At 53.4% G+C, this 22767-nt stretch overlaps 6 protein-coding genes across 6 annotated transcripts; 3 read left to right on the forward strand and 3 right to left on the reverse strand.

Annotated features, from left to right (window-relative positions):
* Window positions 1-1514: 1514 nt before the first annotated feature.
* On the reverse strand, window positions 1515-2268 carry J4E88_000985 (uncharacterized protein; the record flags this gene model as incomplete). Its single annotated transcript, XM_049394657.1, has 2 exons — window positions 1515-2126; window positions 2179-2268. 2 exons carry the CDS (start codon window positions 2266-2268, stop codon window positions 1515-1517), a joined length of 702 nt encoding a protein of 233 aa, XP_049260486.1.
* A 1449-nt stretch (window positions 2269-3717) lies between these two features.
* J4E88_000986 (uncharacterized protein) lies at window positions 3718-7002 on the forward strand (the record flags this gene model as incomplete). The annotated part of the gene is made up of 4 exons (XM_049394658.1): window positions 3718-4152; window positions 4206-4746; window positions 4793-4880; window positions 4932-7002. The coding sequence occupies 4 exons, from the start codon at window positions 3718-3720 to the stop codon at window positions 7000-7002; spliced, it is 3135 nt and encodes a 1044-aa protein (XP_049260487.1).
* A 1051-nt stretch (window positions 7003-8053) lies between these two features.
* Window positions 8054-9013, reverse strand: J4E88_000987 (uncharacterized protein; the record flags this gene model as incomplete). Its single annotated transcript, XM_049394659.1, has 1 exon — window positions 8054-9013. One exon carries the CDS (start codon window positions 9011-9013, stop codon window positions 8054-8056), a length of 960 nt encoding a protein of 319 aa, XP_049260488.1.
* A 1015-nt stretch (window positions 9014-10028) lies between these two features.
* On the forward strand, window positions 10029-11519 carry J4E88_000988 (uncharacterized protein; the record flags this gene model as incomplete). Its single annotated transcript, XM_049394660.1, has 3 exons — window positions 10029-10218; window positions 10266-10931; window positions 10981-11519. 3 exons carry the CDS (start codon window positions 10029-10031, stop codon window positions 11517-11519), a joined length of 1395 nt encoding a protein of 464 aa, XP_049260489.1.
* A 2126-nt stretch (window positions 11520-13645) lies between these two features.
* Window positions 13646-14845, reverse strand: J4E88_000989 (uncharacterized protein; the record flags this gene model as incomplete). The annotated part of the gene is made up of 2 exons (XM_049394661.1): window positions 13646-14410; window positions 14462-14845. The coding sequence occupies 2 exons, from the start codon at window positions 14843-14845 to the stop codon at window positions 13646-13648; spliced, it is 1149 nt and encodes a 382-aa protein (XP_049260490.1).
* A 5416-nt stretch (window positions 14846-20261) lies between these two features.
* On the forward strand, window positions 20262-21875 carry J4E88_000990 (uncharacterized protein; the record flags this gene model as incomplete). Its single annotated transcript, XM_049394662.1, has 1 exon — window positions 20262-21875. One exon carries the CDS (start codon window positions 20262-20264, stop codon window positions 21873-21875), a length of 1614 nt encoding a protein of 537 aa, XP_049260491.1.
* Window positions 21876-22767: the final 892 nt, after the last annotated feature.

Below are 22767 nucleotides of genomic sequence, written 5' to 3' on the forward strand. Positions count from 1 at the left end.
GGGGAGCCGACCGGCGGTGCGAGATCATTGAGTTCTGCCGAGACACATCAGGCAACATGTCAGAGGGCTGTGAGCATTTCTTTCCAAAGTGAATTTGATGCAGATGATGGAGCATGACGCGGAGTGACGTCTCAGGCACTCAGAAAAGCTGGTGGAGGATGTTGGCGATGAGAAGAGGACGGAAAAGCAAGTGGGCCTTAGCTCTAGCGTGACGGGATCGCTGACGTGCTCAGAAATACGCATCATGTGAATGGCATATCGTCGCCTCGCCACTTGCTTGTCCCGTCACAACAAACCGAGTTATGCATTCGTTGCGGGAGGCCCTCGGCTGCAAGTACAAAGACGTCGCGATCCGCATCTGCATCATGCTATAGTCATGAGAAATTGATAGCATATCAAGGTCAGTCGCCGGCCCGACATCGCAGCTCAACACATCGTCATGACCGCTCATCACATCCCGATCCCGCGCGACCCTCACACACCCAGCCAGCCCTGCGCAACAGCAGAGCCCCTACAATCATGATAAAGGCGTTCTGGATGCGACACCTCAATGCGGGTGATCGCCATGATCTCCTCAGGGGGCCCACTTGAGGCAAGCAAGCCTTTCCCGCGGCGGATAGCATGCATAGCCATCTTGGGATGCAGGTACGGTTTCAGAGGCTTCTAGCTTCGCTGGTCTTTTGTCAGTTTGCGGGGTGCATTGTTGCTCAACAGGGGAAGAGTGGAGGCGACCGCAAAAGCAAATGGCGCCCCTGAACCAAGGATGGCAGGACGGATCTGCAAAAGCAGAATCGGACCTCGTACAAGAAAAACACTGAACGGGTCTGGGGCCTACATCATCATGGAAACATGCAAAGTAGGTGATACAATGTCGATGTAGGCTCCAGGCCTGTTCGGATTGTTCATACGCTGATGTGGTCGGGACAGCAAGCTATGTCGCAACATAACCGCAAGCCTTCATGTCGCGGCATGATACTGACGCAGTGTGGAGTCTACTCGTTGCTCGTTGAGGTGTAGCAGCTACGTCAAGATCAGCGGACCGCGGGTCATGACCTAGGATCTGTAATAGAGACGGCGCATCAGATACCAGAGCCTGGAGATCGACCCGAGATGCTGAACCAGTGTTTGGGTCGACGATTTGGTAGTTGATGTCAACGTAGTTTTGAGGTTGAGGTTAATCATCCGCGCTTCTGCAGCCTACATCAACCCAGAAACAGACAAAGCTAGTGATCTAGCGTTAACGTAGGCTCCAGGGTGTTCGGATTTTCCTTGAATGAGGTGCTACCACGAGGTACGCGAAGTGGATCAAGCATGCAAGGCAAAGCTGATTTTGAATGAGCGTGGGGTATATTGACTACAAACAACAAGAGCTATGTAATGAATACAAGTAAAGTCAGATAGAGAAGGAGCAGAAGTACAATCAAACCGTCTCAAAGCCGCCCTCTTTCACCGCAAGAGAGCTTCCCAGGCCGAGATATCGCCAAAGCAGCCAGGGATAGAGCTGAACCAATGGCTCACTCATCGGGGTTGCGCGCGTTCCATACCCCCATAACCCCGTCGTATGCAACCTCACAAGTTTCGAAGCATTTGATGACTTCGACGTTGCAAAATGCAACCGTCCCAAGCTTCTTGAATTGATCCCTGGTCATGCCAGAATTTTCGGAAACGATGCGGTTGTCCATGGCACCCGTTCGAACGCACCGGTTGGTGCAGATTTGGAGCGAGTGGGTTCTGAGGACAGGCCTGGCCTCGTCGTCCCAACCAGGCCATCCGTTCAGAAGTGCGTCTGCCTCGGTCATAGCGGTTGTAGCACAGTCCAAAAGAGCGCGGTTGCACTGTGAGTAGCGGACTTCCAGGAGGGTGGTGTTGCCAATCAGTGATTGGCCCTCGATCATCGCAGGGTCAGAGCCAAGTCTCCTGTTGCACTCCTGGAGCTTCTGGAGCAAAGGGTACTCGCTGTACTTCTTATCCGCGGGGCGCGGGTCCTGAGAGCCAACGATGAAGGTGTGATCAGCGAGGTTGTCCAGGTCTGTCTCTTCATCATCCTTAGAACCGCGTTGGACGATCTGCCGTGGAGAAGAAGCGATCGTGGAGCTGATGACGTTGGCTGCAGCGATAGCAGGGTGCTGGAGGATAAGTCAGATTGGGACAACCATAGAGTGAGGTTTGGAGACATACCTCACTTGCCGTCGTGGGTGCAATCGGAATGATGGCGGCGGTAGCGACAAGGCTACCAAACGCCACTGCAAGGAAGTGTGTTGGGATCATCGTAAGGTACGCAAGTGATATTGCTGAGACTTCGGTGCAGATGTCAGAAGTGGTGGAGATGGTGGAATGTTATCAGGGGCTGGAAACTGTTGAGATGGTGGAGTGTGTAGAAGATCGAATGGGAAGTGTGTGATGCGGAAATCACTCATGGCCAGACTATCTTCGCTTTATATACGTGGTGCGTTCCACACCTAGAGATCCCATTTCGCGGCCCTTGAGGTACGAACACGGGTCGGATAGACATGTACTGCTCATAACCATGAACTGCTCCGTGTTCACCGGTCAACGTCTTTCCCAACAATTTCTTCGAAGACGCATGTCAGCCACTGAGGTCAAGCACGGGTTCGCATTCTTTTGGTCGCGGGTCCAGTATGTTCGACCCCGAGCATTCTACTGGTAATAATCTGCGAATGAAACCATGTGTTCTGTTGTCCGATACCGATCAGGGTCTTTGTTGTCGTGATGTATTGAAGAAGTCAAACAATCTCCGTTCGGATGACCGATTGACCTCAACAAGATACGGGTTATTGCATCAATGCAAAAGCAGGGAAGTGTCCACAACGAGCGATTGAAGCAGTTACCTAGGTATGAAAGCCACAATTATGACACGTCTAGCCGGTGGACTTGTAACTTTACTGCGTTTCTTAACCTTGCGTCCGTGATGAGGCCGGAGACCGTCACAAGACAGCGGACAGATCGCACAATCATGCTTCTGAGGTTTTGCTGTACATCAATCCAGCGCCACATTGAAGTACTGCAGTCCATGACAGTGCCGGAGTTGTAGATTCCGCTGTTCAGGGTTATTCAACAACCTTGGAACAGCGATTGAGATAATTTGAACGTGTAAGGACTTGTGTACCCTGAGAAGCCAAACACGTCAGGGCGAGAGTTATCTTTTTGCGTTCCCATCATAGATGGCACAGAACTCAGAAATGTGGGTAAACTATTGGTTCATAATCCAGTTATCAGTCAAAAAGAGTGGATGAACTTCGCAATACACACTAGCAGCTCTGGGTTGGGTGACATCTTGTCATGTCACGGCAAGCTAGCTACCCCATCGTACGTTCGCCCCATGGATTTCCTATGTCTTACAGTAGTCAATGTGACGTACAGATCTCGGCGGGGGACATGCAATTCACGTGTTCGAAAGTCATGTCCCTGCTCACTCTGACCACACAGAGCTTCGAGAAAGAAGCCATGTCTGAGTATGGGCGACGGTAGCCCATGGCCGAACGAAAGTCGTAGTGATCTGTGACATGAGATTAGAGAATACCCTTAGTTGAGAGATTTGCCATGTGTGATACTGGCGATCGTTGTTACCGAGCGTTGCATCCGATCTTGCTCTCACAAGAGTACTAAGAGCTATACTTTGTCTACACTGGTCGCAGTTCCCTTCATCACCAAACAACACCTTTCCAATTCTTGAAGTACAATCATACCCCCGTTAGTATGCGACTCTACGCGTGGATCTACGCCGCCTTCCACATCTTCGACGTTGTTCGAGCATCTGCAAGCGTCATTCGGTTGAATGCGACCGCAAAGAATCTCACTTCGAATGCAACCTCGCAGAATCCAGTACTGGACGGAGATTACTTTGACACTGAATGTACTGTTAATCCCTATTGCAAGTACAAGGGACCCAATGAGTACGTTTGGAAGAACGATTGCCCACACCTACCAAGGATCACCGAAGAACTGTGGGAAGAACATCGATATCATGACAGTGCCTTCTTGAGGAGTCGCATGAAGGAGTATAAGACTCTGCAGAAGAATTGGCGGAGACTTGCGGATGACGAGATCACTTTTCCTGCCTTCCTGGCGAAACGCTACGCTCCGAACCTACCACCCAGTAGCATGCTCTGTGATGGCGCGGGTATGTGCACAGTAAGCAGTCTACATTCAATTTGCAATCCAGCTCACGCTAACGCCATGAACAGTCTCCAAGCTGCAAGGACATTGGTGCAAAGCACAGTCTTGCGAAACAACGCGCAGTCATGTTGTTCTTCGAGTTCGTCTCAGGTCTCGACCATTCCTTCCACATCACCCACGAAGCCATCCAGGACCATTACAGGCACATTCTCGAAGACATCGATGCCCTCACGAGGTGGTTCACGTATGCAGACGAACAACAAGACGCCGCGGTCAAGAAGGACGAGAAGAAGAAGAAGGCACTAGCCGCCATGGAGTTGGCCTTCGGAATTATTACAGCCGTCTTTCAACTATTTACCACAGGCGCCAACATGTTGAACTACAGACCCGATGTAATCACAAATTGGATTTACGGCTTCTCTAGGCTCAACAGACTGGCTACGAGGTGGCAGCGGGGCTTAGCATGGACCGCCAAAAGATGGCCAAGCGTCTCGAAATATACGGGGTTCAAATATTTCGCAAGTCGGAGGATGCCGAAACCGCACGATGATGGTACACCTGGGGAGCCATATGGCCTGCTTATGCCAAAATCGATCGAGAACTTTCAGAGTAAGTTATAGCTTCGAAAGCAAAAGATTGAACTAACACGAAGTAGAGTTATGGACCATCACCAGTGGGGGCTGGCTAGGTTCGCAAGCTTTGACCAAAGAGGTGGTCAAAAAGATTGACCACAAGAAGGATTTGTAAGCTGCGCAGACTGTACGTTTGACGACGCAAGTGCTAACATAAAGAAGGAAAGGGTATGACAAAACCCTAGAAGCCGTGCGTGCAGCACTTGCCGATATCGATTCCAACGCCATCGACGAAGCCCGGGATGGAATGCGAATCCTTGCGCTAGGCTTCAAGAGTCGTAATGGCCACGATCTCATCGATCTCTTCGCCAAGGATTTCTTCCACGGCGCCAACGTCCACTTCCGAGCCTATGTCGACTACGTGATCGGAATGAAGTCTTACGCAACTATCATAAGCGCTCTGTGGAAAACGGAAGGCGTATATGTCGTCGCGAGCTGGGCTAAAGAAGGCGGCAACTGCGACCAAGACGACCGTGGACCAGCCGAGAACAAGATCTGTCTTGATGAACGCCCTGACAGGTCGTACTGGGTGTACGCAATGACGAACTACAAGGATAAAAAGACGCGTAGTCCACCCGGGTGGGAGTATCTTACCAGTGAAGAAGGCTTCCACGGACTCTTCGCTAGCGACGTGGTCCGAGCTGCTCTTTGGAAAGACGAGGTCTATTGGCCCAACCGTAGGAAGGAGGAACACGACAGGAACTCCACAGGTTCAGCATCTTGCCCATCAGTCAACAACGATCAGATGCAGAATGTGACTGCCCCGGAACCGGTGAATCTGGATGGCCAAGGACCACCGGACGCGAATATGACGAGTTCATCAGGCTCAAACTCTACCCAGTTTCCAGGCCAGGTGAAGTATCTGGATGATTACGGAAACGCGCCCGACGGCTTCGACATTGCAGTATGTTACAGCTGGCTCGGCGAAGCCATCTCTAGCACCGGCAGCACGGACAACCAGAACGCGCCTTGCCAATGCGATCCCATGAACCACACATATGCAGCGTCGTGGGCTGCACCCACCAACTGGACAATGGCAGCCACCAAGCACTTCATCAAAGACAGCGGCTTGTACAACTTCGACAACTTCGGCAAGAAGTGCCACGACTGTGAAAGAATGGACACTAGTTGGAAGGCATTGCTAGAAGTTGACGACGAGGAGAAACCACCGAAGCATATGAAGAAAGCCTGGTTTGGCGGCTGTGACCCCAACCATCACAAATCGCATCCGCTGGGACCCAAACAGCTTACTCAGCCTAAATCGAACTCGACAAGCTCATCATCTGTACCACCAGGTTGCGAACCAACGCAGGCTCCAACACCCACTCGAGAGCCCATCATGCAAGTTACCACGCAACGACTTCACGAAGAAACACGCTATCCGAAGAACACGCCCAAGAACATAACGTCGCAAGGCGCATGCAACGGGCCGTACTGTATCGTGGATGTCGTTTACGAGATCCAGGAATCACACTTCAACTACACCATCGACTCCTCTGTCCGAAAAGGCGAGTACGGCTGCGATCCCGGCGACAACAAGTGCGTTGAGCAATCCGCCCATGACATCTGCGATGTCATCGATGATGATGAAGATGATGAAGAGGCCAAGGCGAAGGAAGACGCGGAATGGGACCGAGAAGAGGTCGGTCCGGACGATGACGAGTATGAGGACTTCATCCAGGAGAACCCCAAAGGCAACGGTACAACCCCAGGCAACGACAAGACCTCGACCGACGGCACGAACCCAGGCAACGACAAGACCCCCGACGATATCAACGCTCCAGGTAACGGCACCTCCCCCGACACCCAAGACAAGAAGAAACCCGACAACGAAGCCATGAAAGCCTTCAAAGCATGGCTCAAGATGCACGACAAACGACAATCATGTGTGTGCGGCGGAAATGGCAAGAACGGCCAACACGGCATCCATTGCTTCCCAGGACCTGTCGCTACGAGAACGACCACGATCAAGGGCCGCATGAGCCAGACAGCTAACCCGTTGAGTTCTTTAGCTGGTACGCCGACCGGAGCCGGAGGTGGAGGTGGAGGTGGAAGTGCGGCTGCAAGTGGGACTGGCAATGTGGTGACCAAGATGTTCACCGATGATGTGTGGGTCAACGGGCGAGAGATATCCGTTGAGATGCCGAGTCTTGGTACGCCTACTGAGACGGCAGTGCTTTTGACGGGTAGTTACGCTTCGATCGCTACGTATGCGGCGGCGGGTATGGAGTGAGATCTCTGGGATGTGGCGGGTGGAGCTCGGAGTTGACGGCTGCTGAATGGGCCGGGAGTCTACATCGACGTTGGGTCACCTACTTTGCATGCTTACATGTTGATGTAGGCTGCAGACTTGTTCGGGGTTTTCCTAGGTTGACATGGGCGGAAGGGTTTGATAATGGCGTTCTTCTTTCATCGGTACTCTATGGTTCTCTGTTAATGGGGAGAGCTTGGGTACACTGCTTTTCGCGTGGGTAGGAGTCTGGGACTGGGACGGAGTACTGGACTGGGACGGAGTGTGGCGTGGGTTTGTCTACTTACTCTTGATACTGATCTCTTTTCCAAATCAATCGAGTTTGTCCTGTATCTGCTTTGAAAACATGATGAGCGTACACGCTGTGGTGTTCTGATGGTGATTGGAAGACAGCATCGCGGTGGAGTGTGATGGAAGCCTTCAGCGCAAGGTATCAATGAGCCATCGCCGAGGAGCCACTCACGACTCCCGAATTCCACACCACACCCATCTGCTCAATTCTCATCGAATGAGCAATAGCGCCAACTTAAGAAAAGAAGTTGCCACCTAGTCTTTATTCAGTCGGCTGACAGGTCGAGCAAATCGCGTGAGGAATGAGTGCGACAAAAGGTTCTCCCATATCTCTCCAAGCGAGCCAGATGAGGCACAGCCAACCACTCTAGTCGAAAAGATCTCGCGCAAGGTAACAATAAGATGAAGTGGTGGTGTATATCAAAATGATCATTATGCCATGCCATGCCATGCCATGCAATAAGATAAAATATGAAACGCCCCAGCACTTGGCGACGTTTGATCCAAACAACCGGGAAAAGAAGAGATGGGACCTTTGACCAGCAAAAGGGCTCAGCGCGAAGTTATAACAAGAGGTGAAAAGTGAATAGAGGGTATCATCGCTGTCGTGTATGCGCGAGGTAAGGAAAAGAAGAAGAAAACATTACCGAGAAAGATGCGAACATACCAGAACGCCAGAAAATGCCGAGAATGACCAGACGCCGCCATACCCTCAGAGTCGTAAGAGAGGATGGAATGACGCTCAATCATCCGTAGCATTCATCTTCCCCATCTCCAATCCCACCTCATCAGTCTTCATCCTCTCCCCATCCGGGCCCCTCCGTCCACCCCCCACGAACCCCCAAAGCCCAATCGCCGCAACCCCCCATGCGACAACCACAAAAGGCACCATGACCGCCCTTCCAGCGATCTCAATCCCACATTGCATGCCGTAGTCTTCCCTGACCATACCAGCACCTTCAACACCCGCGAGCTCGCAAGCCCAGGTTTCGAGATCAAAGGTACCGAAGTTGTAGCGGAAGAAGGACGGGGATTGTTGGGTGGAGGTGGAGGTGGAGGTAGTGTCGTTCATGCGCGAGGCGCGGAAGTTGACGAAGCCTTCGCGGAAGTGGGAGGTGTTTTTGTGGGTTACGTAGATGGAGACGAGGGCGAAGAGGATGAGGATGGCGTTGGTGATGTGGAGGAACATTATGTTGCGACGGAAGGCGTATGATTGCGTCTGGAGAGGCATTAGTTGGATCTCATCTTTCGTCTTGCGTGGGATCAGACGTACCCTGTTGCCCTTTTTCCAATCTGTTGCGACGAATCCAAGATGTGCGGCGGCTAGACATATGCTGACGGTGCCGGCGATGATGGCTAGTTTTGCTGGTACTGCGTACAACATCCGAGGTAGAGCGGCCATGATGATGGACTCGCCGGGGTCGCCATTCCTTCTTGTCGTCTGGTATTCAAATCCCGTCATGCGATTGTCCTCGATGAAGCTATAGGTTAATGCCTTGAGGGCAATGACCGGGACTGCGATGATGAGTAGTATTGAGAGGGAGACGCTGTACAGCAGCCTCGCTATACGGTGGTGCGGACATGAGCTGGTATTGAGCGGCTGGTTGAAGACTGGTGGATCATCCTCCTTGATGTGCTTGGTGTGGAAGAGCGATGTGACCTTGTCGGCTGCCGGTGGGAGGGTGAATTTGACTTTCGTCATCTTGGCGGTAATCCCGTTTCTACCCTTCACAGAAGGACGAAGTGGAGAAAGGTAAGTATGCTACGAGCGAGAGTATTAGGCGTTAATTGACTGATGTCAAGAAGACAGAAGATTAACATAACATCTGCTCACCGCCGAGACATTCGTCCCAAGAGACGAATGCTTGGATAGTCGCCCGTACCGCATCTACTCCTACCTATGATTATGATGTCGGCTGAGAGAATATCGGCCTGTCAATGCTATCCTACCGGCATAGGGCTGCTTCGTGGCAGCTGTCAAGGATTCGCTTGAACGGTCCAGTACATTTCCGGCCTGTTGTAGATGAATCGCAATGCAACTGACAGGTGTCAAACGGTCGGTTCATCGTGTATTGGTCGTCATGATGGGTCGCGACGGGAAGTGTGTGAGATGCGCAACGCGCACGCTCCACCCGCTGCACCGATGATGGTTCTCGCACGTCGCAATAATACCGGCTATTATGTGTTAGAGATATCGCTTGGGTATTCGCGTAGTTTTCATGGCGATTGAAGCGGGTGTTGACAAGATATCAAAGTCGATAGAGGTTGATCTGTCCATGGTTCGCATGGAACACGCATGGAATACCCAGCACGCTATGTCGATCCTCCGCATAACGATTTGCATCGAGAAGACGCGTCCTGTATCTATTATTGTCCACGAGTTCAGTAATCGCCAGGCAGATGAGACGGTACAAACTGTAGGCTATAGCGGAAGAGCCCATGGAGGGTTTCGGTCGAGGGCGACGCTCTGGCGAGCAGGCGGACACATTCGACACATGACATCGGTGCATTGTGTATTGCGCATACAGCATGTGAAAGCAGAGTGGTTAGTCAGCCGTAGATGCGGATGGTGAAGAGGAGAGTGAGGTGGCAGTGGTGAAGGATGGCGAGCGGCGGTGATGTCAGACCCTGGGCGCTAAATGTCGAGGAGTCGCGATCAGCCGTCGACGCGTCCACGAGACATTTCAACCAACAACAAGTTCCCTCTACAACCCACCATGGCTTTTACAGCGCTCAACAACAAGCCATCGGCACCCATTGTACCCGTGCAAGCACCTGCACCACCTGCACCATCAGCGCCTGCCCCTGCGCCGGCAGCAGCACCGACGCCCGTTCCCCATCCACAGGAAATTGATGTCGCTTTCGCTAGCAATCACGAGCTGCGCAAGCGCGTGCACGCCGCGATAGGTATGCGACACCATTCTTAAAGTCGATTCATGCTAACATGCCCGAAGATCAAAACCCAACACAAAGTACTCTTTTCCGCGACATTTCGACATACATCCTCAATCAAGCCTCGCAACCCGCCGCTGAGCCAGCGACAAAGAAGCGCAAGATCGAAGAGAGCGTTGCCCCACAAAACGGCGCATCAAAAACAGGAGGCAGTCTCACGAGCACTTCAACGAAAGCATTCAAGACCTACCCAGCCGTCAGTGTCGCGATACCACAGCGGAAGAAGTTCACCCTCGAGCTACTTGACAAGAAGGATGGCGGCATAAGAGCCATTGGCGCAAACGGCAATGTCGAGTTTGCCATCGCGTGGAAGGACGTCGACCAGGTCTTCTGCCTGCCTATACCCGAGAAGGCGAAGAAGCAGCATCATTTCGTCATTATACCAGTGCACGGCGATGGAGTGGCGCCTTTGCCAGAAGAAATGAAGGGCTCACCCCCAGAGCCAATTGTATGGACCTTCGAGGAGGCGACAGGGAAGAACATCGTTGAAGGCGAAGACCCAGGGCCAACACCCATGGCTGAGGCGATACACCATTGCTTAATACAAGCAGGCACCGGAAAGGAGGTCATCTTCCCTGACGCCGACGAGTTTGCGAGCGCAGTACCAGAAAGCCACAGGAAGGGCGAGAAGGCATATCACGTCAAGGCGCATAGGGGAAGCAAGGAGGGTACGTTGCACGCAAATCTCACAATCGAACCTCAGCTAACACACTCCAGGCTACCTATTCTTCACCTCGGTAGGCATCCTCTACGGCTTCAAAAAGCCCCTCGCCTTCTTCGACTTCGCCTCTATAGAGAGCATATCCTACACCAACGTACTGCGCAACACCTTCAACGTCGTCTTCACCACGCCCAACAGCGGGGACATCGAATTCAGCATGCTCGATCAAGCAGATTTCGCCGGCATAAACGAATACGTCCAGAAACACGGCTTGCAGGATGCCAGTCTGGCCGCGGACCGACGCGCAAAGAAGCTCAATGTGAATAAGGTGGGTGGCAAGAAGGAGAACGGCGCTGCGGTGGAAGAGGCTGGTGGTGAGGAGGAAGAGAGCGAATTGCAGAAGGCAGAGAGGGAGTTGCAGGATCAAGAAGACGACGAGGAAGAGGATGATGACTTTGATCCTGGGAGTGAGGGCGAGAGCGAAGGCTCTGGGTCGGACAGTGAAGACGAGGATGGTGAGGGTGGTGGGTATGAAGAGGGCGATACAGCGGAAGTCGAATACGATGAAGCGGACGATGACAAGATGGAAGACTAGAACTCATCCTTCAAGAGCGCCGTATATAGAGTAATGGAAGTCGGTGTGGTAGACTAACATTGTACTACTTCGTATACCCATGCCAGTATCACATTCCCTTCACGGTCGCGTGATCGAGATGCTGCACTCCGCCAAGAACAATACGACGACCCTCTCATTGCACCCAATGCACTCCAGCTACGACACTGTACTCTACACTCTACCTCGGTTTAGCCAAACACTTCCCTCGCACGACCGGCACAATGGCATCCCCTCAGCTCTCCCACCTGCCCATCGCAACGCACATGAAACACTTCCCGACTATGCCATAGCATTTACCCGGCCGCATGCGCAGACACAACCCGCGACATCTACATGTCTATATCTCAGACATTTCTGATCCTCGATTTGCTAAGTAGCCGATGAAGATGCTCATCCCGACCTAGGGAGAATGTAGTGCGTGCCACGTGGAAGACGAGAAGGGGTCACTGCCAGTGGTTGCCTAGCGTGGTTCACAGGCCGGAAGCGAGCCATATGATCAAGAACACGCGCATGAAGCGATCGCTAGGCAGCTAAGCACGAAGACGATGATCATGTTGACATGGCGCGGAAGGCTACTGATGCGAACTGGGGAGGTGTTGGGACCCGAGGTCGTGCTGATATACTTATATCGGGTTCTACGCGAGTATGCAAGAGTTTTGGATGGCAAGATGAGAGAGACTGGGGTGAGTTGGAGAGCTGAGACGCGCTTAAGGAAGCTCGAGTTTTTGGGGAAAAATGCCAGACGCATCGAGGCTGCGATATGGCAGTCGCGAGCCACCACAGCACGTGGCCCCGTCTTCAAGGGCAAGGACGTCACAAACCTCACGTGTGGACTATCTCACCTCACCTCAAATTATATCGAGCGACATATCTCTTTCACCCCGACGCCCTCTGAGTTATCACTACACGAAACCTAAACAATCTACACTACACCTCCTCACGACAACTGTCTACACAACGAACCACACACCTACGCGCGCCCACACACACACACCAGACTCACACCAACCTACCGCCCGCGCCGCCCCCAGTTTTGGTAGCAATGAGCATCCTCTTCCTAGCCTGCCTCCTAGCAATCTGTCTCCCAATCCTCTCGGTACAACTCCCCCGCCTATTCCCTCATCTCCAACCCTCCCGCTTGTACTCCCAACTCCAACGCCTCCGCTCAGACCCTGCAGAAAACCGATCCACGATACACCAACGGCCACCATCCCTACGACGGCGCCTACGACCGCGAAGGCCAGCCCCAACGCCGCGAAGTCAAGAACAACAAGGGGGAAGGCAAGCGACGGACGGTGCGGATAGTGGAGCCAGATCAGAGGAGGGACAGGAGGACGAGGGAGGGGAGACGGGAACGGGGTCAGAGGAGATCCATCGACAGCCGAAGACGGTAGGGAAAGTGGAGGGGAGTGGGAAGGGGAAGGAGAGGGAGGATGGGAGGGAGGCGGGGAGGAAACCTTGGGATCCGCCGGTGAGGGGGATGGGCATGGGACGGAGGGGATTCGGGATGGGAAACAGACTGGGAACGGGGAGTGAGGGGTTTGATGTACGGAGTTCGCCGCCGAAGAAAACGGGGAGGGAGATGGAAGCGAAGGGTGTGGCGATTCGATTGTTTCCTCCGGATGGGGATGGCGGATACATGTACGACCAAGCGCCGAACAACGAGATACCCGAACCGAATCGCGAAGCCACTCCCCGACCAACACACACGTCTTCTCGAGCCCCGCAGGACGTTACCTACGACACCCCTCCAGACCCCCCACCCCAAAAGCCGAAAAGCAAGCGCAAACCCAGCGCCATGTCCACCCTCTGGATATGCATCGCCATCCTAGCCTTCCTGCTCTTCATCCTACTCTTCGCAATCCTAATCGCACACTGTCTAGCCTGGTTCCTCGTATACAAGACCGAAGCCCGATTAGGAGAAGCACGTCGCGGCATCATGCAAGGCGGAGAGATGAGGTTATGCTTATGCGCAGCATAAGTGTAATAATGAGATTCGCTATTGCTTGTAAATGAAGACCCGCACCCGCTATAAACGCTAGAATGGATATGGAAAGATGTTGCTACCACGACGGACACACTGGATGTCGTATGAGAGATGAGGGCTAACAGCACTCGTGGCGTTCGCCGTTGGCAGCTGGTGCATGACCGGTTCGTTCTAACAACTCCTGTTCCTTCTGTGGAGACCTTGGTGGTGTGGACTTCTCGTCATCCTTACTCTCCAGCATCGAATCAATGCCAAACTGGGCTTCGCCCCCAAAGTTAGAGTTAGTCCTGCGAATCGCATCCGCCATAGCATGAGCCGCAACATTCGGCCGTTCAACCTGCCCCGCATGCTCCGGGTCCTCAGGGGGATTAAACAACGCAGCCTCATGGTCGTCAAAGTCCTGCCCCGGATTAACAGTCTCGTACTCCACCAGCTTAACAATACGATACATGCCAAACGCCAACAGCGTACCCATCAGCGGCCCGAACCAGTAAATGTAATGGTACCCCGGGAAGTTGTGCGTAACGACGCAGGGCCCAAAGCTCCTCGCAGGGTTCAGGCTGCCACCCGTGAAGAACACGCCGACCATTTCTGCGACGAAAAGGGCTAGGCCGATGCCGATTGGGGCGAGGAAGGTGGCTTTGTGCTTCTCGGCTGCGAGCATGAAAATGGTGAAGACGAGGAGGGAGGTGAGGAACATTTCGAGGAAGACGCCGCGGGCGGCGGAGACGCCTGCGCCGAGGGTGGTGGAGACGTTGAGAGGGCCCGGGATGATGGCTTGGATTACGCCCGCGGCGGCCATGCCGGCGAGCATTTGCGAGACGAAGCAGAGGCATGCTCGGATGGTTGGGACGGCGCCGATGAGCCAGAGGCCGAGTGTTACCTGTGGGTGTTGTTAGGTATGATCCGTACGCTTTTAGGGAGGCTGGCTTACGGCAGGGTTGAAGAGTCCTCCGCTCACTCTGAAGAATACCCAGACATTTACCATCAAACTGAAGCCGAAGATCAAACTGATGTACAGCAGAACACTTGTATCCGGCGCCTGCGTGATACTGTTGTTGTCTTGTCCAGAAGTAACTCGATTGCTGTATGTCGCCGCAGTGTTGGCTACACTCGTTCCTCCAAACGCAAAGAACAGAAACATGAAGGTGCCGGCGAACTCTGCTGCAGCGGCAACGAGCTCATTGCGCCACTTGTTAGGCATGAAGCTCTTTGCCTTTTGAGGACGGTGGATATGATGGGCATGACTGTGAGGAGTGCCCTGAAGCCGCGATACCGACTCCTTCTTGTGTAACGGTAAGATATTCTTGAGCGCCATTTCGCCAGCCTAGACTGTTAAACAAGGTGACAGGCTCGAGATAGTAAGTAAGTAGTGGTACTGGTATACCAAAACAGCGAGCTATACGCTACGCAAATCCAAAAACAAGATGCCCAAAAGGCTGACAGACACAGACAGAGAAGACAAGAACTGGATAGCAAAAGAGGATTTCCAAGGTTGTGCAGCCCCCCCCGGCGCTGAGAGTTAAAACCCAAAAACCAAACTAAAGAAAACCACCCAGCCTTTCCTTAACAGACATTGACGTCCTTTCTCCAAGCCCCGACGCCATAATAGTCGTGCGGGCGCTCGGGCGGGGGGCGTACTGACGTAGCCCGGGGGCCGTACTTGGGTAGAAGTACAGTGAGACTGACGGTTCACCCGTGATGGCGTTATGGCGTTGATGGCGTTACGGGCGTTCCAATAACGCAGCACGCACCGTCTCACATCTTTGCGATTACTGCGCGAGGGCCACGATCACGGTGTTCAGCACGTTCAAGCCACGCAGGTCGGTAAATCAGTAATCCCTGCGTTGAAACCCTTATCCCCGATTCTGGGGGGAGGGCGTCGGTGCATGATGCGACGGCCCCTGCAGTGTGAATGGCTGGGTGTTCGTGATGCTGTAGATCTGGCGTCGGGGAGGGGGCAGTTCAGATCGCCGGCTAGAAGCGAGCGCTAGACTGTATGCGGGCGCAAGGGACTTGAGCTAGCAGGTGTGATGTCATGCGTAACTTTATTTCTCCAGATCTTCATCCCTTTGGCAGTCTGTGGGTTATGGGGGGCTGAGGCCGCCATGCGCGTGTATCACATTTTCCATCTCAACATGCAAAGGATCTACGAGTATCGAGAGGAGTGCTGTTCGCCTTGCGGCCCAGCTTTCTGATTTCCCACCCGTGCCCACGATCGCAATGCGGGTAACAACGACCTCGCCAATCCGATGAACCCACAAACGGAAACGTCTTCCATCATGATCGCTCTCGCACCGTGCGCAGATTTTCCCAGTCCAGTGGCTGATTTCCAAAATATCCCCCGACGCGGAGCGGTCTCCACTAACTGTAAACGGGTCGATGAGACACGGAAACGGATTAGTTCCGTCCCTGCGAACTTGTTGACGAGGAACGATTCTGGTGCACCAGCGCGCGATGACGAGGGAACGATCTGCAAGGAATGGGGGGTGGCCAACGTCGATCGAGGGGATGGCAAGGCGGAGATGGGAGGGTTGCAGGTGAACTTTGGGATGGGGATTCAAGGTTTGGGGTTTGTTGGCACATGCACATTGGAAGGGGATGCATTGATCGTAATGTATTGATCTGTTCTGAGTTTATCATTGGAGTGGATTTGCAGTCATTTCGCGGCGGCTAACTTTACAGCTTCACAGTTTTTCCAAGGTTGATACCTGTTCCTCAAGCAAGCATGGTGTTCCTCGGCTTCGTCGAAGGTTTCTCCTCACTACCGACTTCAGGGTCTACTTCTCTTTGTTCAGCGTCGTTTGCGTCCACATGCACCACACGTGCTCCGCGATCTTGTGTGAGACAATGCAACAATCCCTGCTCGTTCTAGTCGGATTGTCATTGCTACCACAGCGTTTCTTGGTTGTTGGCGATCTCCTTCACTAACTTTGTCTCGGCCACCTGCACTCCGACCATCTTCATCAACGCATCTCCGCCTCTGGCTGCATGTATGCCTCACCTCCTGCATATTGCCGAACATCGTCGAATCTTGATCTCCGACATGGCGCCGTCGTCCTGGTCGTCCAAAGTCTTTTAGATCCTCGTCTGTGTACTCCATATCGTCGATTTCGAGACTATCCCAATCGCTCAGCTCGCTATCCTCAGGCTCTGCTATTGACGTGTCAGAGCCCTCGCCATCGTCTGTAGGCACATGTTGGTCCGCCTGGTGCATTTTCTGACAAGCGAGTTCGGGGCTGCGAGTCGGACTAGATCTTGTGCTTGTAGTTTTGCGACACAGGCCCTGCATGATTGCTACCGATGCGTTGCAATGTATCGGGGGTTAGAGGCAGCGGCTGGGAAATTGTTTCTAGCAGTGTCGCTAGATGTCGAACAACGCATGATTATCAATATTTCGCACACTGTGAAGTCTGCGACGCAGCTATCATTGCTCTGTGAAATAAAACGACGAGACGTGGACAAGCCAACCAAATGAGTTGTGTACATACAAGCTTCACCTCTGCTCTTCCATCTTCTACGCGTGGTATCGCACACTGTGTCATAAGTAATGTCGGCTTCACTTCTCGTGGTATATCCTATCATCACTTCAAAGATGACAGTGTGATATGCGCAAATATATAGCATGCTAGTCAAGGATCGCAAAGAATGCAAGCTCGTGTAACTGACGTTGCTGGGAGCGGAGCCTGAATCAATCTCGCCGTTATAACGTGCGTGATCGAATGCCTTCAGAACCCCTGTTACCTTTCTTCGCAATAGACGACACGTGTAGGGTCGTGGCATATAAAATCAAACAACGCGTGCGAAGATTACTCCACGGCATTGTTTTCAGTGGTTGACACTTATCAACATCGACAAATGACCACGACCTCTCGATCCTCGGTTTATGTCGCAGTCGCTATTTCTTCCGTTTATATTTTCCCCCTCCATACAGCTACCTACGCAGTTTTGATACCTCGAGAGCTTGCTCCGCATGATCCCAGCCTAGCAGGTCTCCACGCGTTCACCAACGATCCTGGGTACCCCAGTCAACACCAAAACTGGGGAAACATCGTCTGCCCTGTTGAGGCGGCTTGTACGTTTAGCCAGCACTCGCATTACGTTGATGCCAGTATGGTTCGGCGGAGATGATCGAGCCATTTCTTAGCGAGCTATGTGATTCTACCGTATCATTATGGCATGCCTTTGGTTTGATCAAAATGTTGCTGATCGGGTGTCGAAATGCGAAGATAATTTGGTACAGTTGGAGGGGAAGATGATGCGCGATCTCATGCGAACTTCATCGTATAAAGGTAGCATAACTCATTGGCGTTTGACAAGGTCTCGCATACACGCGGCGACGTTTGAACAGCAGCCTCCGGTCACTCTAGAAGTGCCATAGACTGAGCTCTTCCTCTGACTGTACATCTCGATCGGTTCACTCTTCATCATTCGATATGCACACGACTGCGCAAAATCTGTATGCTGACAGAATCATTGCAGCGGGTCACTCCCGGTACGTGAGCTGCCAAAGGTTCGCACATGAGCAACAGTGGGCGCGTATCTGCAACTACCTGTCTTACAGGTGAACTGCACCCACGGGGCCTGGTCGAGGTGCAAACTTCGCAGCAGCGAGACGATCGTTGAGCGAGTGCCTAAGCGTTCAGATGCTTGGAGCAGAAGTCTGGCGAGGCATTGTTAAGTTACTTGTCATCCGTAGTACCTAGGTATTTCGCAAGCGCTGGGGGCTGCGCTGGTATAGTAGCGATGAGGTTAGTTTTGGAGGGCGAATCCACAGGGATGGCAGAAGGTTTCAGCGAGTTTTGAATGAGTGCACATCAGCTTTATCAAAGATACTTGATGGACGGCTGCATCGTCGTGGTGCTGTATCCTGATGGAAGGCCTCGGAAGCCGAGATGGCAAGTGGGTCCTCGGCCCAACGCGGATGCCACTAGGCTAAGTGGGCATTAGTCACAAGTGACGTAACGCGAAAACCAGCTCGCGACAGGATAGCATCCCAACCTCCAAACCCCCTTTGCGTACGACGCGTTCGCCGCAGCGTCCAATGACCATCGCCTCCATGCCGTAGGGCTCGAAATCTTCTCACGCCGTTCCTGATGGCACAGGCGTACTCCCTGCGGAGCTTCAGCATCCAGACCCCTTCAGACGAACCCTAGGAGCGAACGTCGCGCGACCGATCCACCAACCGACCACGACCGAGGGCAGCTAAGGTGGACCAGAACACCAGAAATAACGATCGACCTTCCGACATAAGCCCATCGTGGTACTTCTGCGAGTATGCGTCAGCAAATGACTGAACACAGCCCACATCTGACGACGCGCGCAAGATGCGAAGTCTACCTCTGCCTGCCTGAAGACCTGCCCAGAGACCTGCGTCGCTTCGACTCTTCTGCGCCACCGGGACAACCGGTATTCACAAATGCCACTCAGCACTAGGAGTACAGGAGAAGGGCTGGGATCTCCATAGCGAAGTCTCCACCAATCTCTGCACGGCGAAATTTCGCCGACACTGGAGCTTTCGGATGTTATCATGTCAAAGTGACGAAAGGCCTCCACACTGCGCCGTGCTTTCCCAGCTAGAAAGCGTGTACTCGACTTGCGAATGATTCGTTTGACCGTTTCCAAATGGACACAACATCCGTCAGCCTTGACAGCTCCCGCTATGCAGTGGGGACTATGGAAGTGCCCAGCTTGGTTTACATGTCTCGTCAGCTTTAAACTGGATCGCATCGAAAACCATGATGTTGACATGCCTGCCTTCCATACTGCTCACCAATTCAACCTTTCGTCTCTAGTGTAGACCATACGGGCTGGCTATGGCACGCGGTTCTCACGTGATCTCCCAGGCTGGTCTGGCTGCCGACGTACCCCATGAATTCCAGGTCTACAGATGTCTGGGGTAGAAAGCACCACATCGCTTATTCGCTCATCTTGCATATCAATCGACCGTAGCGGAACACTCGGCAACGGTTTGTTACTATGTTGAGTAACTTTACTCTTTGTTGTTCACCGCCAAGGCTCATGCCAATAGTCTTAACTCTAGACGACGCCGACCTTGCCGTCGGAACGGACTCCGCAACGCATCAAGTTCCGTCTTACTTTCGAAGAGCTCATCGTCTGCCATCTCAAGATCGGAAAGCTCACGTATGGATGCAGTTCGTCTTGCTGACTCCAAAGTTGCAGCCACATTTGCGACCAGTCTCAACGTACAACACCACCGATATCTCTCGTTGATATCCTTGTCGAGGTTGAGTTGTGTACATTGCATGGGGGAGAGCAACGTGTTCCTGTCGATCTTACCCCACAAAATCGGGTCTGGCGTACGTCGAGAACCACAGTTCCCAGAACGTCTTTTGACTTCTGGCCAATCATTGCGGTTGGTGTTACTTGAAAGCGCGACATTTTTGAACGTTAACGCGGGCCACACGGCTACTACCAGGCAGCGGAAAGCCTCAAGCATTACAGGCTTGGATAGCAGTCTCCACAAATGCTTGTACAGGTATTCGTCTACTGATATCATCGTTCTCGAGATGACGATGAGAACCAGACGCGAGGCCTGCTAGAATCCCAACAACGTAAGCCGATGCCGCAACACTGGAAGTCGCTAGGAGTCTTTAGCAGTACCGGCTGTCATAGTCCCTGAGCCACAGGCCAGTATAAGAGGCACCCAATTCGAACGTGTTGGAGGGCATCCTCGAATTCCACCTCATCCCACAGTCGCTCAGTTTTCCAGTATGAGATACGCTTTCGCTCCCATCGCGTTCGGCCTCGGAGCCAACGCCCTTGTCGTTCGTCAGGCTACACAGTGCTTCAAGCTTGAGGCGTCAGGCGGCGCATCAGGCGTACTTGGCCAACTCGACGACGGCCAGAACCGTGTCGGTAACGGTGGTCTGCCTACCGGCTGCTACTGCCTGGACGGCAACGGTGGCTTCACTGATTCCAATGGACGTGGTTGCATCCTGACTCCTCCTACCACCCAGTTCCAGTGCGATGTTGGTGCCACTCCCACCAACGGCTTTGCGGTCGGTCCCAACGGTGGCGTTACATACAACGGCTCCGGCAAGTTCTACGCTTGCCCCGTCAACGACAACGGCGAGTACAACGTCTACACAACACCTGCCCCTGGCCAAGAGAAGTGCGTCGAGATCTCTCTTGGCTCTGCTGGCTCTTGCGGAGCTGGCGCTACACAACCCGCTGGCTCTCAGCCTGCTGGCACACCTCCCGTAGCCACCGCGACTGGACCTGCCGGCACACCCCCTGTCGCTACCGCCACTGTACCTGCTGGTACACCTCCTGCTGGCACATACCCTGCTGGAACACCTCCCGCCGGCACACCTCCCGTCGCTACTGCTACTGTACCTGCTGGCACACCTCCTGCTGGTACACCACCCGCCGGCACACCTCCTGCTGGAAAGCCTTCTGGTATGCCTGGAAAGCCTTCCGGTATGCCTGGAAAGCCCTCCGGTATGCCCGGAATGCCTTCTGGCATGCCCGAGTACCCTGGTCAACCTGGAAAGCCTCAGCAATCAGGCAAGCCGGGCTACCCCGCCATGTCCGAAGGCATGAAGCCCTCCCAGCCTGCACCTGGTGTCCCTCAAGAGTCTGAGTGCGTTCCAAGCGTCGTTACCGTTACTGTAACTGCGCCTGCTGCTCCTCCCGCTGGGACCAACCCCGCTCCCTCTGAGACCAAGCCGGCTCCTCCCGCTGAGACTCATCCCGCTCCTCCTGCCGAGACTCACCCCGCTCCTCCCGCTGAGACCTATCCCGCTGCTTCCGCGACCATGCTCGCTCCTCCAACTGGAAGCAAGCCCGCTGAAACACCAGAGAACCCAGACGACGGCGTTAACAACGGCGGTGAGGGTTCATGCCCCGAGGACCTCAACGGCAACTACGAGTACCCCCACCTCATCGTACCTGTCGACTCCGAGCAGCCCGACAAGGCCCACGACACGTCCTACAATGGTATGGTCGATAGCCACACTTGCACCATCTTCAACTTCGATATCCCCGCCTCCATGGCTGGCAAGAAGTGCTCTGCCATGTTCATGCTTCCCAAGAAGGAGGACCTCGAGACCTCCGACTACACCATGTCTGGCCACGGAGAGTGCACCATCAGCAAGCTCAAGGGTCCTGCCGATGCGATGACTACCTACAAGAACATGCCCGCCAAGGAGAAGGACGTCGCTCACATGGAGATGACCCCTGGCAACACCTACTCCATCGAGTCTGGTGACTGCGAGGCTGGCAAGACCGTCACCTACATGATTTGCGGCAGCGGTGACTTCTCCATGGATTACTTCCAGGACTACAACCCAAGCCCCCTTGGCATGTACGTCCGCCAGTGCTAGATTATTAGCGTTGGTGGCTGAGACCTTGTTGGGGTCATGGATCCTCATCAAGTGAGTCTAAAAGGTGTGTCGAATGCGAACACCACCTACTTCTTCTTCATCGTCGCTGAGACGAGCCCTTCCTTTGTAATAACAACATGATACGATACGACGACATGGCACTCCTTATGAATAGTTTGTAGACTAGATTCGATTCAATGTACATTTTTACTCCTAGAACTTGACCTCATAAATGATGTTCCTCGTGAAAAGATCACCGCAGCGACCTCGGGAGTTGAAAGAACTTGGAGACGCCGTGAGGATCGCTTCAACCATTGCCAAGACGCTAACGGCAAAGAAATCAGCGTCCCGCCCGGCACCCGCGTCGCGTTCACTACGAAATGTCACGCGTACGACTGCACCCCATTTCAACTCAACCGACGCGAGCGACTACGTGACTACTGCATTCTCGAGATCTCCGACGCGTTGTCCTTTGGCCTTCGGAAAACGGTCAGCTCGACTTCGACTGTCATGCACGCCACACGCGTCGCACAGCACCATCATTCTCGTGCCTTTCCGCGCTCCAGCCGCGGAATACGCCTTCAACTAGATCCTGGGATATCTGGATGACGATATGTAGTCAGATAATGGACTATATCGTTACGTCTATCGTAACCACACTCTACGTGAAGCGCGCATCCATCCGGAAGAAAGGCCAACGGGATTATCAACGTTTGTATGCCAAAGGGCCTTCAATCTGCGCTATCATCCCAACCCCAGCGCCTAGGCTCGCGACATGATTTTCGACATCAATCCTGTGCTGGAGGTCCAGCATCGTGCGTGCAGCATCTACATCCAACTCAGCCTCAGGGTACAGCCGCTCACACCCGCGCTAGAAGACGCAACGAATCTT

Source organism: Alternaria novae-zelandiae (genome assembly GCF_023758075.1).
Source record: "Alternaria novae-zelandiae strain BMP 2774 chromosome Unknown scaffold_1, whole genome shotgun sequence".
Lineage (NCBI taxonomy): Eukaryota > Fungi > Ascomycota > Dothideomycetes > Pleosporales > Pleosporaceae > Alternaria > Alternaria novae-zelandiae.